The 16,868-nt window shown below is 44.7% G+C and overlaps 1 protein-coding gene and 1 long non-coding RNA gene across 2 annotated transcripts in view; both read left to right on the plus strand.

Annotated features, from left to right (window-relative positions):
* col16a1 (collagen, type XVI, alpha 1) overlaps positions 1-16,868 on the plus strand; it is an 80,903-nt gene that overhangs the window by 1,558 nt on the left and 62,477 nt on the right. The window contains 6 exon segments of the mRNA XM_070436397.1: positions 9,256-9,371; positions 10,375-10,434; positions 10,437-10,475; positions 10,478-10,659; positions 11,322-11,401; positions 12,612-12,732. Of these exon segments, the coding sequence (XP_070292498.1) occupies positions 9,256-9,371; positions 10,375-10,434; positions 10,437-10,475; positions 10,478-10,659; positions 11,322-11,401; positions 12,612-12,732 (598 nt within the window).
* LOC111955617 (uncharacterized) overlaps positions 14,430-16,868 on the plus strand; it is a 10,613-nt gene continuing 8,174 nt past the window's right edge. Inside the window, exon 1 of the long non-coding RNA XR_002876143.2 lies at positions 14,430-14,520. This is a non-coding gene — a long non-coding RNA (uncharacterized lncRNA). The remainder of the gene's footprint in view (positions 14,521-16,868) is intronic.

Raw genomic sequence — 16,868 nt, forward strand, 5'->3', positions numbered from 1 at the left:
TAAAGTTGTCAGCTAGCAAGCAAAGCTAGCAAAGTAAGTTGGCAACAAAACGCATCCACAACACGTCTGCAAATTCAAGAAGGAAGTTGACGTCTACCATGTAATCGTTACGCAGCCACCTGTTGCCCCTGGGGGCTGGTTTTGAAGGCATTTCACAGGCATGGATCATCTTTTCAATGTCCTTTTCTGTCCACCCCAGTTCTCATATACACTCTCTATTGCTGGCTATTCTCTATAGGAAATGACTCATACTTTGTCCAACTTACACTCCTTTCTCCCTCCATCGCTCTTTATTATATCTCCCTCTTTGTAAGGTATGCAGTTCTCTGTTGATTTCCCTTGGATCCCTCTACCGTTATAAGTCACTTTGTCATGCCTCTCTTCTCTCAGAGTGAGAGAACCACGCTGCCAACAAAACCAGAACTGTGTGTGCGTGCGTGGTCTTGCGTGTCTTTCTGCGGCTATGTGTGTGGTAATTCTTGCAGTGTGTGCCTATTTATAAAATGGTAGCCTATATTATACTCTGTCAATCACTGTTAGTGTGTGTTTCTGTATTGGGGAGAGACAGGGGAGATGAGGAATTAGATGAGAAGAGGAGAGAGCAGGGAGATGAGGAATTAGATGAGAGAGCAGGAGATGGAGGAATTACGATGAGACGGAACAGAGGACTAGATGAGAGGGAATGAGTTAGATGAGGCGTAGAGCAGGGAGAGAAGAGAATGAAGGGATGAGAGATAAGTACGAGAAAGGGAGAGACAAGAGAGACAGGGGAGATTGAGGAATTAGACGAGAGACAGGGAGAGAAGCCAGGGAGATGAGGAATTAAGAGGAGACAGGGAGAGACACGGAGATGAGATAGATGAGCAGAGAGACAGGATGAAGATCGATGACGGGGAGGACGGGAGGCAGTGAGATGAGGAATTTAGATTGAGAGACAGGGAGATGAGGAATTAGTGAAGACAGGTAGAGACAGGGAGAGACATGAGAGAGAAGGGAGATAGGAATTAGACAGAGACAGGAGAGACAGGGAGATGAGGAATAAGATGAGAGACAGGGAGATGAGGAATAAGATGAGAGACAGGGAGAGACAGGGAGATGAGGAATAAGATGAGAGACAGGGAGAGACAGGGAGATGAGGAATAAGATGAGAGACAGGGAGATGAAGAATTAAATGAGAGACAGGGAGGTACAGGGAGATGAGGAATTACATGAGATACAGGGAGGGACACAAATTATCAAGGAACCTACCAGGTACAACCCTAAATCTGTAACCATGGGCACCCTCTTAGATATCATCCTGACCAATTTGCCCTCTAAATACACCTCTGCTGTCTTCAACCAGGATCTCAGCGATCACTGCCTCATTGCCTGCGTCCGTAATGGGTCCGCAGTCAAACGAACACCCCTCATCACTGTCAAACGCTCCCTTAAACACTTCAGCGAGCAGGCCTTTCTAATCGACCTGGCCCAGGTATCCTGGAAGGATAATGACCTCATCCCTTCAGTAGAGGATGCCTGGTTGCTCTTTAAAAGTGCTTTCCTCACCATCTAAAATAAGCATGCCCCATTCAAAAAATGCAGAACTAAGAACAGATARAMCCCTTGGTTCACRCCAGACTTGACTGACCTTGACCAGCACAAAAACATCCGGTGGCGTTCTGCATTAGCATCGAATAGCCCCCGRGATATGCAACTTTTCACGGAAGTCAGGAACCAATCTACACAGTCAGTTAGGAAAGCTAAGGCTAGCTTTTTCAAACAGAAATGTGCATCCTGTAGCACTAATTCCAAAAAGTTCTGGGACACTGTAAAGTCCATGGAGAATAAGAGCACCTCCACCCAGCTGCCCACTGCWCTGAGGCTAGTAAACACTGTCACCACCGATAAATCTACGATAATCGATCATTTCAATAAGGATTTTTCTACAGCTGGCCACGCTTTCCACCTGGCTACCCCTACCCCAGCCAATAGCTCTGCACCCCTGCAGCAACTTGCCCAAATCCAGACAGCTGATGTTCTGAAAGAGCTGCAAAATCTGGATCCCTACAAATCAGATGGGCTAGACAATCTGGGCCCTCTCTTTCTAAAATGATCTATCAACATTTTTGCAACAACCATTACCTAAATTATTTAGGCTATATTATAAAAATTATTTCAAGGCTATATCCTACAAAGAAATACATTGTGAAGCGACACAATAGGCTGGTAGGGACATAAAGCCCTCAGCATTTAAACATTATTTTGTTGTATTAAATCATTATATTCTATAAATTGTGCAAGTAGGCTGTGACTTACTTAGAATTGAATACAAATTAAATGCAAAATGACTTATTAGTGCCTTTAAATTTGTTTTTAGAATTCCTTTTTAGAAACACGTTTGGACTGTCTGTGGCTTCAGGCTCATGCGATGGTGCCTGGAGAGCCGGGCAGCAGCAGAGAATATCTTCTACCCATCTCATTCCTTTATTTTAGTATGTGCACGTAGCATGCTTTTGTGATAGGTGTCTTTTCAGATTCAAAAATGATTCTTTAGTTGTGGACACTAAATCACTGCACTCCCTATCTAGGTCCTCATCTTTGTAAGTCACCTTGATTTAGCACTTGTGTGTTTTATCAGTTTCTTTATGAAAATATTTAGTGAACTCCATGACAGTAGCTAAAGCAAGGGGCTATAGCAGCACACAAGTAGACTACAAANAAGAGCTGCAAAATCTGGATCCCTACAAATCAGATGGGCTAGACAATCTGGGCCCTCTCTTTCTAAAATGATCTATCAACATTTTTGCAACAACCATTACCTAAATTATTTAGGCTATATTATGAAAAAAAATTTACAAGGCTATATCCTACAAAGAAATACATTGTGAAGCGACACAATAGGCTGGTAGGGACATAAAGCCCTCAGCATTTAAACATTATTTTGTTGTATTAAATCATTATATTCTATAAATTGTGCAAGTAGGCTGTGACTTACTTAGAATTGAATACAAATTAAATGCAAAATGACTTATTAGTGCCTTTAAATTTGTTTTTAGAATTCCTTTTTAGAAACACGTTTGGACTGTCTGTGGCTTCAGGCTCATGCGATGGTGCCTGGAGAGCCGGGCAGCAGCAGAGAATATCTTCTACCCATCTCATTCCTTTATTTTAGTATGTGCACGTAGCATGCTTTTGTGATAGGTGTCTTTTCAGATTCAAAAATGATTCTTTAGTTGTGGACACTAAATCACTGCACTCCCTATCTAGGTCCTCATCTTTGTAAGTCACCTTGATTTAGCACTTGTGTGTTTTATCAGTTTCTTTATGAAAATATTTAGTGAACTCCATGACAGTAGCTAAAGCAAGGGGCTATAGCAGCACACAAGTAGACTACAAATCCATGCTGGGGCAGTCATGTCCTGAGCTTGTGATAATGAGAGCTACTGGAGAGAAGTTAGTGCGGGCATCGCCATTGACTGATGCTGATAAAAAGAAGTATGCCAATGTGAAAGCATCATTTGAGCAGCACTGTTCAGGAAAACACAATGTTATTTTTGAGAGAGCCCAAATGATGAGGGAGAGAGTGCAGAGGCACTCATCACAGCTGTACAAAAGCTGTCTGAGCATTGTAACTTTGGAATGCTCAAAGAAGGTCTGATGAGAGACATAATTGTTGTTGGAATAAATGACAGGAGGCTGTCAGAACAGCTTCAGTTGGACTCACATCACATTGTGTTCCACTCACCTTGAGAGAAAAAATATATGGAGAGCTGGTCAGGATGGAGAACATAGATGTTATAATCAAAGTGACAYAGCCCACAGAATGGTGCTCAGGGATGGAAGTTGTCTTGAAAGCCAATGAAGACATCAGAGGGAATGAATCAGTGATAAGAGAGCGTTTCATTCTTCCAGGAGGAGATGAAACACTCGCAATGTTGACAAATGCAGTTTTTCACGAAGCTAGATGCTCAATCAGGATTTTGGCAAATCCCTCTCATACCAGAGTCACACCTCCTCACTTCCTTCATCACACCATTTGGGAGGTACCACTTACCACTTCAACAGATTGACATTTGGCATATTATCGGTGCCCGAGCGTTGCCTCAAATGTTTGAGAACTTCCAAGGGTGCTGGGTGCCATGCTGACGACATTCTGTTGTTTGGATGTGACAGACACGAACACAACAAGAGACTTCACAAAGTGCTACAGAAACTGCAGCAGGAGTGTCTCACTCAACGGAAAGTGTACTTTTGCAAAGGATGAAGTCATCTTCTTAGGTCACAGGGTTAATGCTTCAGGACTGGAGCCACATCCCAACAAAGGCAAGGTAATCAGGGAGATGCCAGAATCTGTGTAGCAGATGTTCGCCAACTGATGGGCATGGCGAACTACCTTGCTAAGTTTCTGCCCCAACTGGCTACGTACAGCATGCCATTGAATGAGCTGAGCCCAGAGAAGAACGAGGGTTGCTGGGGCATCCCCAAAAGACTGCTTTTCAGAAGTTCAAGGAGGAACTGATCCTCCAAAAAACACTCGCTCAGTACCGTGCATGGCTGAGACAAAGGTTGCAGCAAACTCATCGTCATACAACATACAGTTGAAGTCGGAAGTTTACATACACTTAGGTTGAATGATTAAAACTTGTTTTTTCAACCACTCCACAAATTTCTTAACAAACCTATAGTTATGGCAAGTCGGTTAGACATCTACTTTGTGCATGACACAAGTAATTTTCCAACAATTGTTTACAGACAGATTGTTTCACTTATAATTCACTGTATCACAATTCCAGTGGTCAGAAGTTTAAATACACAAAGTTGACTGTGCCTTTAAACAGCTTGGAAAACCAGAAAATTATTGTCATGGCTTTAGAAGCTTCTGTTAGGCTAATTGACATCATTTGATCAATTAGTGTACCTGTGTATGTATTTCAAGGCCTACCTTCAAACGCATTGCTCTTGCTTGACATCATTGAAAATCAAAAGAATCAGTCAAGACCTCAGAGAAATATCGTAGACCTCCACAAGTTTGGTCATTCCTTGGAGCAATTCCAAACGCCTGAAGTACCACATTCATCTGTACAAACAATAGTACGCAAGTATAAACACCATGGACCATGCAGCCATCATACGCTCAGGAAGGAGACGCGTTCTGTCTCCTATGGATGAACTACTTGGTGCGAAATGTGCAAATCAATCCCAAAACAGACGCAAAGGACCTTGTTGAAGATGCTGAAGAAACAGTACAAAAATCTATATCCACAGTAAAACGAGTCCTGTATTGACATAACCTGAAAGGCTCGCTCGCCAAGGGAAAGAACCACTCTCCAAAACCGCCATAAAAAGCCAGACTACGGTTTGCACTGCCACATGGGACAAAGATCTACTTTTTGGAGAAATCTCCTCTGTCTGATGAAACAAAAATAGAACTGTTTGGCCATAAAGCCATCGTTATGTTATAAAAAGGGGAACTTGCAAGCCGAAGAACACCATCCTCAACTGAAGCACGGGTGCAGGATCATTTGTGGTTTTCTGCAGAGGACTCGTTATCACTTCACAAAATAGTTGGCATCATGAGGAAAGGAAGTTATGTGGATATATGGAAGCAACATCTCAAGACATCAGTCAGGAAGTTAAAGCTTGGTCGCAAATGGGTCTTCCAAATGGACAATGACCCCAAGCATACTTCCAAAGTTGTGGCAAAATGGCTTAAGGACAACAAAGTCAAGGTATTGGAGTGGCCATCACAAAGCCCTGACCTCAATCCTATAGAAAATTTGTGGGCAGAACTGAAAAAGTGTGTGCGAGCAAGGAGGCCTACAATCCTAACTCAGTTACACCAGCTCTGTGCGAGCAAGGAGGCCTACAAACCTAACTCAGTTACACCAGCTCTGTCAGGAGGAATGGGCCAAAATTCACCCAACTTATTGTGGGAAGCTTCTGGAAGGCTACCCGAAACATTTGACTCAAGTTAAACAATTTAAAGGCAATGCTACAAAATACTAATTGAGTGTATGGTAACTTCTGACCCACTGGGAATGTGATGAAAGATAAAAAAGCTGAAATAAATCATTCTCTCTACTTCTATTCTGACATTTCACATTCTTAAAATAAAGTGGTGATCCTAACTGACCTAAAACAGGGATTTTTTACTTGGATTAAATGTGAGGAATTGTGAYAACTGAGTTTAAATGTATTTGGCTGAGGTGTATGTAAACTTCCGACTTCAACTGTAGGTGCGGTGCTGACTCAGAAACAGGCTGACAATACTTGGAAACCTGTGACATACATCTCAAGAGGAATGACTGATATAGAGAAATGCCAATCATAGATTGAGAAAAAGGCCTTAGCAGCCACGTAGGCATGTGAAAGACTGACTCCTTACCTTCAGGTCCTGCAGTTCACACCAGAAACTGACCACAAACCCCTGCTCCCGTTGCTAGGCTCCAGAACCCRAGATCAGGGTCCTACGATTTACACCGCGACTTCTGAGATTCACCTACAACATCGTCCATGTGTCAGGGAAGAATCTCATCACTGCAGATACGCTGTCGAGGGCACCGATGGGTGACGCACCATCCACTGTGACTTACAACTGGACAAGATAGTGTACGTGGATACCATCGTTTCCTCACTACCAGTTGCAGAGGCTCGAGTGAAACAGACCAAAGAGGCACAACAAGCTGACGAATCCTGCAAAAAGTTTAACAATTCTGCCTTATCGAAATGGCCGGGACAACACAAGCTGCACACAGACGTGGCACCTTTCTGGCAGGTCAGGACGGAGCTTTCATGGCAGGTAACACTATTCTGAAAGGTGAAAGACTTGTAATAGCACAGACACTCAGAGGTGAAATACTTCAAAAGATCCATGATGGACATCAAGGAATCTCAAAGTGCRAAGCAATGGCCCAGCAGTCAGTGTGGTGGCCAGGAATTTTATCCCAGATCCGACAAGCAGTCGACAGGTGTGAAATCTGCCAAAAACACAGAACAGCCGCTCATACCTAACTCCGTTCCTGAACGACCGTGGCAAAAGGTGGGAATGGACCTACTTGAGTGGAGCAAGACTTCGGCTGAGACCACCTTCAGGGCTGTAAAAGAAGCCTTTGTCTGCCATGGAGTTACGGAGACAGTAGTTTCAGACAATGGACCGCAGTTCTCCTCAAAGATCTTCTGAGTATACACTGAGTGCATAAAAACATTAAGAACACCTGCTCTTTCCATGACAGACTGACCAGGTGAATCCAGGTGAAAGCCATGATCCCTTATTGATGTCACCTYTTAAATCCACTTAAATCATTGTAGATGAATGGGAGGAGACAGGTTAAAGAAGGATTTTTAGGCCTTAAGACAATTGAGACATGGATTGTGCATGTGTGCCATTCAAAGGATGAATCGGGAAGACAAAAGATTGAAGTGCCTTTTGAAATGGGTATGGTAGTAGGTGCCAGGCGCACCGGTTTGTGTCAAGAACGGCAACGCTGCAGGGTTTTTCAGGCTCAACAGTAATAGTTATATTTTCATAATTAATAGGTTGACACATTACCTTTAGCTATACAGAATATCTCACCACCATGCGTTTCATCTCATCTCTCCTTTATTCCTTTTTCTATTACACCGAGAGAGGGACTGTCAACAGTTTAATGAAATAMCCTTGTGAAAAGATGTTACTATCCATGTTCCTGAACAGATTTCACTTGGTTTCCCAAAATAAGCACTGGGTAGCTGCAGGGACAAGGTTGGAGAGCCCATGGCTTACAGAGTTTGGGTGGAATATCACATGGTGATAACCAGAGTAGCCTACCCTACATGAGTGAAACAACATGAGTGAAACGAACCGGCGGGAAAATGGCCTCCATTCACTATGGGTGATATGTTTTTTTTCTCTTGCCACGGTTCCTGCCCGTTTGATAATGGGCCATTCTAAATCAAAAGTCATTTTATATACTAGTAAAGACAAGATTAAATTGAGAATAGTCTGATGGTTGAAAATATAATCACTTGATGAGAGAACAGCTGTGCAGCCTGAGGCAAGGAACAGAGATCAAGCATTTTTTGCTACTTTCTCAAATCATCAATAGCCTGTAGTCGCATCATGCAGCCCAAACATGTTTGATTTCTAAGACATTCTAATGGTTGTATCATTCATAGCTAAAGTTGCCAAATACCTCTACATCTAGCATATTAGACATGTTTCTAATGATCACTTTTACTCTCAACATAGCCACGTCGTATGACACTCTCGCTACAGAATGGGAAAAATATTGTTTCTATTTTATTCAGATAACTTCAATTATATGCTTCTTACTATAAAATCATATAATATAAAATAATGGGCCAGGGACATATAAGCATATCTTGTCTGCTAAATGAACAAGCCTACAACCTATGGCACGGCGCTTGTTCTTCTGAAATACATGTTCTTCATATCATAATGTTTCTTTAGACCCGTCTAAAATAAATAAGTGATTTATTGTTGATGGTGTATATTACGTTGATTTATTGTTGATGGTGTATATTACGTTGATTTATTGGACTTTTTAAAATGTTGGAGTTCCAAAGGCGCACATCAGAGGCGTGTTTACGTGGAGGCCTGGAGATGCTACATGTGTTTATGTTAATTATGGTCCATTACCCTGCGACCGGCAGTCTCTTGCATGACAATAACCATCTGACAAAATGTAATGACCGTCACATCTGTAACTATACCTGCTTTTATCTTACTAACCACGTTCCTTAACGACAGGTGTCCCTGTCTCCTTATTCTTACATCACACGCACGTACATTCTGTGTCTCTCCCTCTGTCTCTCAGTGTCTCAGCGCAAACATACACACACTTGTGGATGTGTGTGTGTGTGTGTGTTATGTCTGTTATGTGTATATTAGTGTGTATGTCCATGTGTATCCACGGACGTGTTTAACTATTCTTGTGAATAGTTATAAACAAACAAAAATTTGACCAACTGGGGATATTTTGTTGGTCCCCACAAGATCAAATGCTATTTCTAGGGGGTTTAGGGTTAAGGTTAGAATTAGGGTTAGGGTTAGAATTAAGTGAAGGGTTAGGAGCTAGGGTTAGTTTTAGGGTTAGGAGCTAGGGTTAGGGTTAAGATTAGGTTTTTAGGTTAAGGTTAGGGTAAGAGTACGTGTTACGGTTAGGGTTAGGGGTTAGGGAAAATACGATTTTGAATGGGACTGAATTGCGTGTCCCCACAAGGTTAGCTGTACAAGACTTTGTGTGTGTGTGTGTGTCTAACAGTTTGTTTTCTCAGTCAGGTGTTCCCCCATGGTCTTCCTGATGAGTTCACACTGGTCTTCACTTTGCTCCTCAAGAAGAAAACACTGAGAGACAACATCTACCTCTTCCAGATCTCTGATGAACAGGGATTCCCACAGGTATACACTTCTCTTTTCACCTCCCTCTCTCATCTCTGTCCTCTACCCTCTTTTATTACGCTCTTTCCTCCCCTTTTCCTTCTCTCCATCACACTCTCTCCTCTCCTCTGTCTCTCCCCTCTCACTCATCTCTCTCGCTCTCTCTTCTGCTCCCTCTTGTCATCTTACTCTCACTCCATCTCTCTCGCTCTCTCTTCTGCTCCCTCTTTTCTTCCCCTCTCACTCCATCTCTCTCGCTCTCTCTTCTGCTCCTCTTTCATCCTCTCCCTCTCACTCCATCTCTCTCGCTCTCTCTCTGCTCCCTCTTTCATCTCTCCCCTCTCACTCCATCTCCTCGCTCTTGTCTTCTGCTGCCATCTTTCATCTCTCCCCTCTCACTCCATCTTTCTCTCTGTTGTTTTCTCCTCTATCTGTTCCATCGCTCTCTTTCCTCTCCTCCATCTCTCCACGCTCTATCCTCCCTTCAGCTTCTCCTCTCTCTCTCTCTGTTGTTTCTCATTATTATTCATGTTACTTCTATAATAAGGCTTAAGCCACATTTAAATACTTCATGTATATGATGAATTGCAGGCAAACCATCTCATTATAAATGATTGATTGTGTGGCAATAATCAGTGGCAATAATTAGCATACAGTTTGTCTATGTCTTTGCTAACTTTGCAGTGTGTTCCATGTAGCCCACATTGAGACACAAAGCACTGTACCGAACGTGTAGCTCCTTCTCCTAGTGGCTACTGCTTGGGACTGGATAGGCATATTCAATGAGGCATTGGCTTCAACATTGGTTACACCTACAATACAATATCAGATTCTGTCAGATCTGTAGACTCCTCTGTAGAGGTGTTGTTTCCCAAACAGATGTGATACAACTGTTTTTTCCCTGTCCCCCCCTCCCCTACCTCCTCCTCTCCCCCTATCTCCCCCCTACCCTCCCCTCCCCTGCCTCCTCCTCTCCCCCCCTCTCCTCTTCCCTCTCTCCGCCCACTCTGTCCTCCTCCCCCAATTCTCTCTTGACCTGAATGGCCCTGAGGCCACCCTGTCCCTGCGTGCGCGGGGACCGACCCCCTGAGTGACCCAGTTGGGTGTTTGTTCAGTGGGAGGGCGTGGAGTCTCTCCTGGACAGTGGCTGGCACAAACTGGCCCTCAGCGTCCAACAGGGGAGCAGCCTTCTACACGTGGACTGCAGCTCCATCCAGACCATGCCCCGGAGCCCGGGGAGAGCTACCACCGAGGGACACACCCTGCTGGGCATCAGAGCCACTGATGCTGCCCCGTTGGAGGTATTGACTGGAAGAACCAGGGGAGGAGAAGGGGGGGTTGATTGTAGTAGGAAGTTGGGAGTAGGAGATGGGGTTGGGCCAACCTGTATGTGGGGAGTAGCTACATGGAGGTGGAGACTGTGGAAGGGGGAAGAGATGGAGGGAGAGGTGGAGGTGGAGAGGCTTGGAGGAGGGGAGAGATGTAAGGAAAGGTAGAGAGGATGGGAGGAGGGGGAGGTGGAGGGAAGGGAGAGGTGGAGAGGCTTGGAGGAGGGGAGAGATGTAAGGAAAGGTGGAGAGGATGGGAGGAGGGAGAGGTGGAGGGAGAGGGAGAGGTGCAAAGGCTTGGAGGAGGGGAGATGTAAGGAAAGGTGGAGAGGATGGGAGGAGGGAGGAGGTGGAGGGAGAGGTGGAGAGGCTTGGAGGACGGGGAGAGATGTAAGGAAAGTGGAGAGGATGGGAGGAGGGAGGAGATGGAGGGAGAGGTGGAGATTTGTGGGAAGAGGGGACAGGTATATTTAGGGGTGGTGGTTGGGCTGTGAGTAGTGGGGTTGTAGTGGGTATACTTGGTCTCTAACAATATTTGTTATCTTCTATCTCTCTCTCTCTTCCATCCTCTCGTCCCCTCTCTCTCCTTCTTTTCTTCCGTGCCCCGTCCTCTTCATCCTCTGCCTGTCTCACAGATGGACATTCAGCAGGTGATGGTGTACTGTGATGCCTCCCTGGCAGTCAGGAGGCTGTGTGAGATACTGGTTGGCTTCGGGTGAGAACACCAGACATTACACATCGCTCCCACAACCACCACACCAACATCACACAATGCTTGCAACCATCACACCGACCATCACACAACACTTTTACAACCATCACACATCGCTCCCACATCACCACACCAAATCACAAATGCTTCTCAACCATCCCCCACACGCACACACTCACCATCACAACACACTCTCTCACCATCCACTCCATCACACAACCACACACCAACATCACACATGCTTGCAACCATACACCGACATCACACACAACGCTTTTACAACCATCACACATCGCTCCCACATCCCACACCAACCATCACACAATGCTTCTTCAACCATACGCCAACCATCACACAACGCTTTCTACAACCATCACACATCGCTCCACATCCACCACACCAACCATCACACAATGCTTCTGCAACCATCACGCCGACCCACACAACGCTTTTACAACCATCACACATCGCTCCCACATCCACCACACCAACCATCACACAATGCTTCTGCAACCATCACACCAACCATCACACATCGCTCCCACAACCACCATCATATGTAGACTTGCTGATTTTGAGGATGTTTGCCTGGAGAAAGTGTTCCCACCCAGTTGGTATCAAAGCGGATTGTGCAGAATCAACAATGTTGACAGAGGAAGAGAAAGAGAGAAAGAGAGAGCTCAGGTATGGGTGGAGAGCACAGCCATTTCTGATATTATTTTAACCTGAAGGCATTTCCGCCCTGATGTCTGTTTTGTCTGTACAGACTTTTGTACATATGTGGAAGTGTCCTTCATGTGTGTGTGCGTGTGTGTGGTGTGTGTGTGTGTGTGTGTGTGTCTGTGTGTGTGTGTGTGTTGTGTGTGTGTGTCTGTGTGTGTGTGTGTGTGTGTGTGTGTGTGTGTGTGTGTGTGTGTGTGTGTGTGTGTGTGTGTGTGTGTGTGTGTTGTGTGTGTGTGTGTGTGTGGTGTGTTGTGGTGTGTGTGTGTGTGTGTGTGTGTGTGTGTCTGTCTGTACGCTGCATATAGGCCTATGTATGAAACACAGACAAACAGGGAGAGAGAAGTTACTCAGAACACCTTCAGAACTGTAGAACAGCCCAGAACACTTTCAGAACCCTCTAGAAAAAAAGTGATTTCCTTTGAAGAGGAGAGGAGGAAGAGACATCCAACTCTCCTCCCTCTTCTCTTGCACTCTGAGCTGTCTGCTGTAGGGCTCACCGGAAACACTGCTTCCAACTGAACCAGGAGAAGCAGCACACACATCCCACCAATAGTTCTGAGAAGAGACATCGGCTGTTTGATAAAGATAGGAGAGAGATGTCACAGAGAAAAGTGGGAGATGACAGTTTTATCAACCTGGACTCAGGGGTCGATTCGGACCACTCCAATTAGTATGATATGTTATGTTTCAATTTGTTAGATAGGTGGCAAGGTGGCCAACGTTAACAGGTTAGGATTAGGGTTAGGGTTAGGAGTTAGGTTAAAGGGTTAGGGGAAGGGTTAGCTAACATGCTAAGTAGTTGCAAAGTTGCTAATTAGATAAAATGCTAAAGTTGTCCGTGATGAGATTCAAACACACGATATTTGGGTTGCTGGACATTCATGTTATATGTCCACCAATCCATCCTGACCAACCACCCTACCTGCTTTTTTGGCTTAAGTAACCTTCTGTTTTATGTAACCATACCAAATGTAACATATACTAATTTGAGTGTCCCGGATGTAAATGTACTACGTTATGTCTAGTCTGAGACCAGGCTGCTTTTATGACTAGACTTGGAGTGTCAGAGAGGGCTAGGCTTACTGTCGTGTGTTACAATGAAAGACCCCTCAACATATTGACCTGTTGGACTACTTTGTTGTCAGTTGAGCTGTTTCCAGGCAGTTCCCTGATGTTTTCTACCTGTAGGCTACACTTTCACCTTAGACCTAAGCCCTTGATGATGACTCTCCATTACATTACACGTGAGGGTCATTGGACGAAGGCGTCTTCTGTGCAGGGGAGGTTAGAGCCCTGACGCTCAGTCTGAACATTAACACGCAGCACTTGAGGTCCGGTTTAGGAAGCGGAAGGACCTTATCTTTCATATCAGCAAGATAATAAAAATAAAAGAGTCAAATTGATACACATCTTGATAGAGTTAATGTTCCCACTCTGCCATATCTCCATGTTACAGACAAGAGGCGACCACCTGTGCTAATACTACTCTACCCAAGTCCTCGCCACCTGCGGCCCAAGTGGTGTAGTACTCGGAATGGGGAATACCATAGCTTATGGACTTGTTGTAGCTGCATCTCCGAAGATTGAACCACCCGATCAGCTGTAGACCTGTGTTATTGCAACCTCGATATGAAATGCACCCATTAGCGTCCAGACCTGTGCTTGTGTTACAACTCGAGATGGAGAGCACCATAGCGGTATGGACCTGTGTGTGTGATGGACTCGACGTCGAACCACCCATAGCTTATGGACCTGTGCCGTTGATTAGTGTCAACTCGAGATGGAAGCACCCATAGCTGTATGGACCTGTGTGTAGTGTAACTCGAGATGAGCCACCATATGATATGGACCGTGGTAGTCACTTCAGATCCGAACGACCCCATAGCGTGATAGGGCAACCTGCTGGACTGTGTTGTAAACCGAGATGGAACCACCCATAGCTGTAGGACCTGTTGGTAGTGTCATACTCAGTGAAACACCATAAGCTGTATGACTGGTGTGGTGAACTCGAGATGGAAGCACCCATAGCGTATGGACCTTGCTTAGGAGTTTAACTCGAGATGGAACACCAGTAGCTTTTACCTGTAGTAGTTCTAACTCGGACATGGACAGCACCCAGCTTATACACGGAATTTAGGTAACTCAGACACCCATCTGTACGATGGACCTGTGTGTAGGAACTCGAATAATCCATAGCTTATCCTGTCATGAGTGTAACTCAAATGGAATCAATGCTATTATACCCTTCGTGTAGGGTAACTTGAGAAGCCCACTAAAGTACCTTTATGAGAGCTACTTTGACTTCTGATCTCTCTGTCTCTTAGTGCCCCCCTGGTGCCCTCAAGAGTCGCCGCGCTGCCGAAAATGACCTGGAGCAGCAGGTCCTTGCCTTTAATCAGGTAACACACGCAGTACACACATACACACATGCACACTCAAATATATGAACAGACAAACTAACTAAACTCCTGGCTAAGCACGAACAGGTAGACAAAGGGAGGGAGCAGTTCTGCCAAAATATTCCATTGTTTTTCCCCTTATAATCATTGTTCCTCCCCTGATAATTTTGAATCCAATCTCAGCCAAAGAGACAACAGTAGCATGATCAATATCTCCCCTCCACAACCACTACTGAGACATGTTCATATTTAAAAAATGTGCAACAGTGCTAGATTGCTAGATAAATATTTATATTCATTATATTTTGAAGCCATTTTCTCTCTCATTTCATGATTCATGTTAATGCAATCTATTTTCAATGATCCATTCATTGGTGCTCGCTGTTTGTCTTGTGGAGAGCCGTTAACTCAAGGCTCTGGCAGACTACAGACAGGAGTACTCAATCCCATAGAATACTGTTCCTCAGCCAGACACAATAACAGGAACTGAGCCGTGGTTGTGTGCCTGCTTCTGTAGTGAGTGTGCATGTAGGAGCTTATAGTTGTGGTGCCACTGACTCTTAAACTGCTGTCTGAGTTTGTAATGAGATCCAGGTGTCTGGCAGTGATAGCACTTACCAATGAAATAACAGCGGACAGTAAAGGATGTTCTTATTTGGACAATATAAGAAAGTCTCCATGTAAGCCATGTGGTTACCACTGCATTATTCATTATAGTGTTAACCCGACCCCTTCCGTTTGACAACAGATGTCTTCATGCCACGACTGCAACTTCATTTACACACACAAGCTTCATGCTTTGCCACACGTGTCCACAGTGCAGCTCACACACACACTCCTACACACACACACACACACACACACACAACACACAAACAACACACCAACACACACACATCACACACCCGAACACACTCCCCACACACACAACACACACAACTTCATCCTAAGCAACGTTCAAGCTGAAAAAAGACCACACACACACACACACACCATCCAACCACACACACACACACACACACACACACACACACACAGATACCACACACACCACCACACACACCAGCCAACACATCCCACACAAATCTTAACAACCAAATACACCCCCACACACATCACACCACAACACACACACACTACACACACCACACACACCACACCACACAAAACACACCCACCACACACACACACCACACCCACACCACCAACACCCCCCCACCACACACACACAATACACACACACAACACACACCACACACACACACACATACATTTACAACACTCACATTACATTACATTCCTGGTGTGTCAGTATGTGTATAATAGAACATCTTGCTTTGCTTATTGAAAGCTAAGGACTAATACATCTGCACTGCACAACCAGCGGTCACGGACTTAAGTAATACTGTACGTGTTCCTCCTAAGCTGCCGTGTGTGTGTTGCGTGTGTGTGTGTTGTGTGTGTGGTGTTGTGTGTGGTGTGGTGTGTGTGTGTTGTGTGTGTGTGTGTACGCGTGTCGCTGGTCGTCGTTCGTCTGTCTGTCTGTCCTGTCTGTCTGTCTGTACTCATATCTATTTCCGACTCCTACCCTTTTCCAAAAAAAAAACTATAAATAATATGATAGTCTATCCACCGCACCCCTCTAATATCTCTCTCTTCTCCTTTTAACCCCATCTTTCTCTATCCTCTCTCTTCTCCTTTACCTCCATCTCTCTCATATCTCTCTTCCTTCTCACTTTACCCACTCTCTTTATCTCTCTCTCCGTCCCTTTACCCCCATCTCTTAGATCTCTCTCCTATCTCTACCATTCCTCATATCTCTCCTTTCCTTTACCCCATCTTCTCTCTATCTCTCTCATCCTTCTCCTTTACGCCTCTCTATCTCATCTCTCCTTTCTCCTTTACCACGCTCTCTCTCTATCATCTCTCTCCTTCCTCTATTACCCTCTCTCTCTCTAATCTCTTCGTCTCCTTCTACCTTTACCGCTCTCTCTACTCTATCTCTCTCCTCTCCTCTTCTCCTCTCTACCTGACTCCCTCCCTCCTCTCTAGCATTACAAATAACTACATCTCTCACTCTCATCATCCTCCTCCTCCTCTTTTTTCCTCTATTTGTATAAAAAACTAATCTCCTCGCTCTCAAGATAATTACTTTTTTAGTCATCAGAGAACCTTGTTATTTACCTCAGATGTCTTACGGTCAGATACCAATCAAAAACTAAATCATTACTCTGGACATGCCAAGGACACTGTAGAAGATAAACGATCTGCCTTCTCAAATATATCTGTCTGCTGCAGGTAATTGGTGTTTATCAAGCACAAGTACAACGCGAGTTGGACAGGCAGCA

Source organism: Salvelinus sp. IW2-2015, linkage group LG31 (assembly GCF_002910315.2).
Source record: "Salvelinus sp. IW2-2015 linkage group LG31, ASM291031v2, whole genome shotgun sequence".
In the NCBI taxonomy this organism is placed as follows: domain Eukaryota; kingdom Metazoa; phylum Chordata; class Actinopteri; order Salmoniformes; family Salmonidae; genus Salvelinus; species Salvelinus sp. IW2-2015.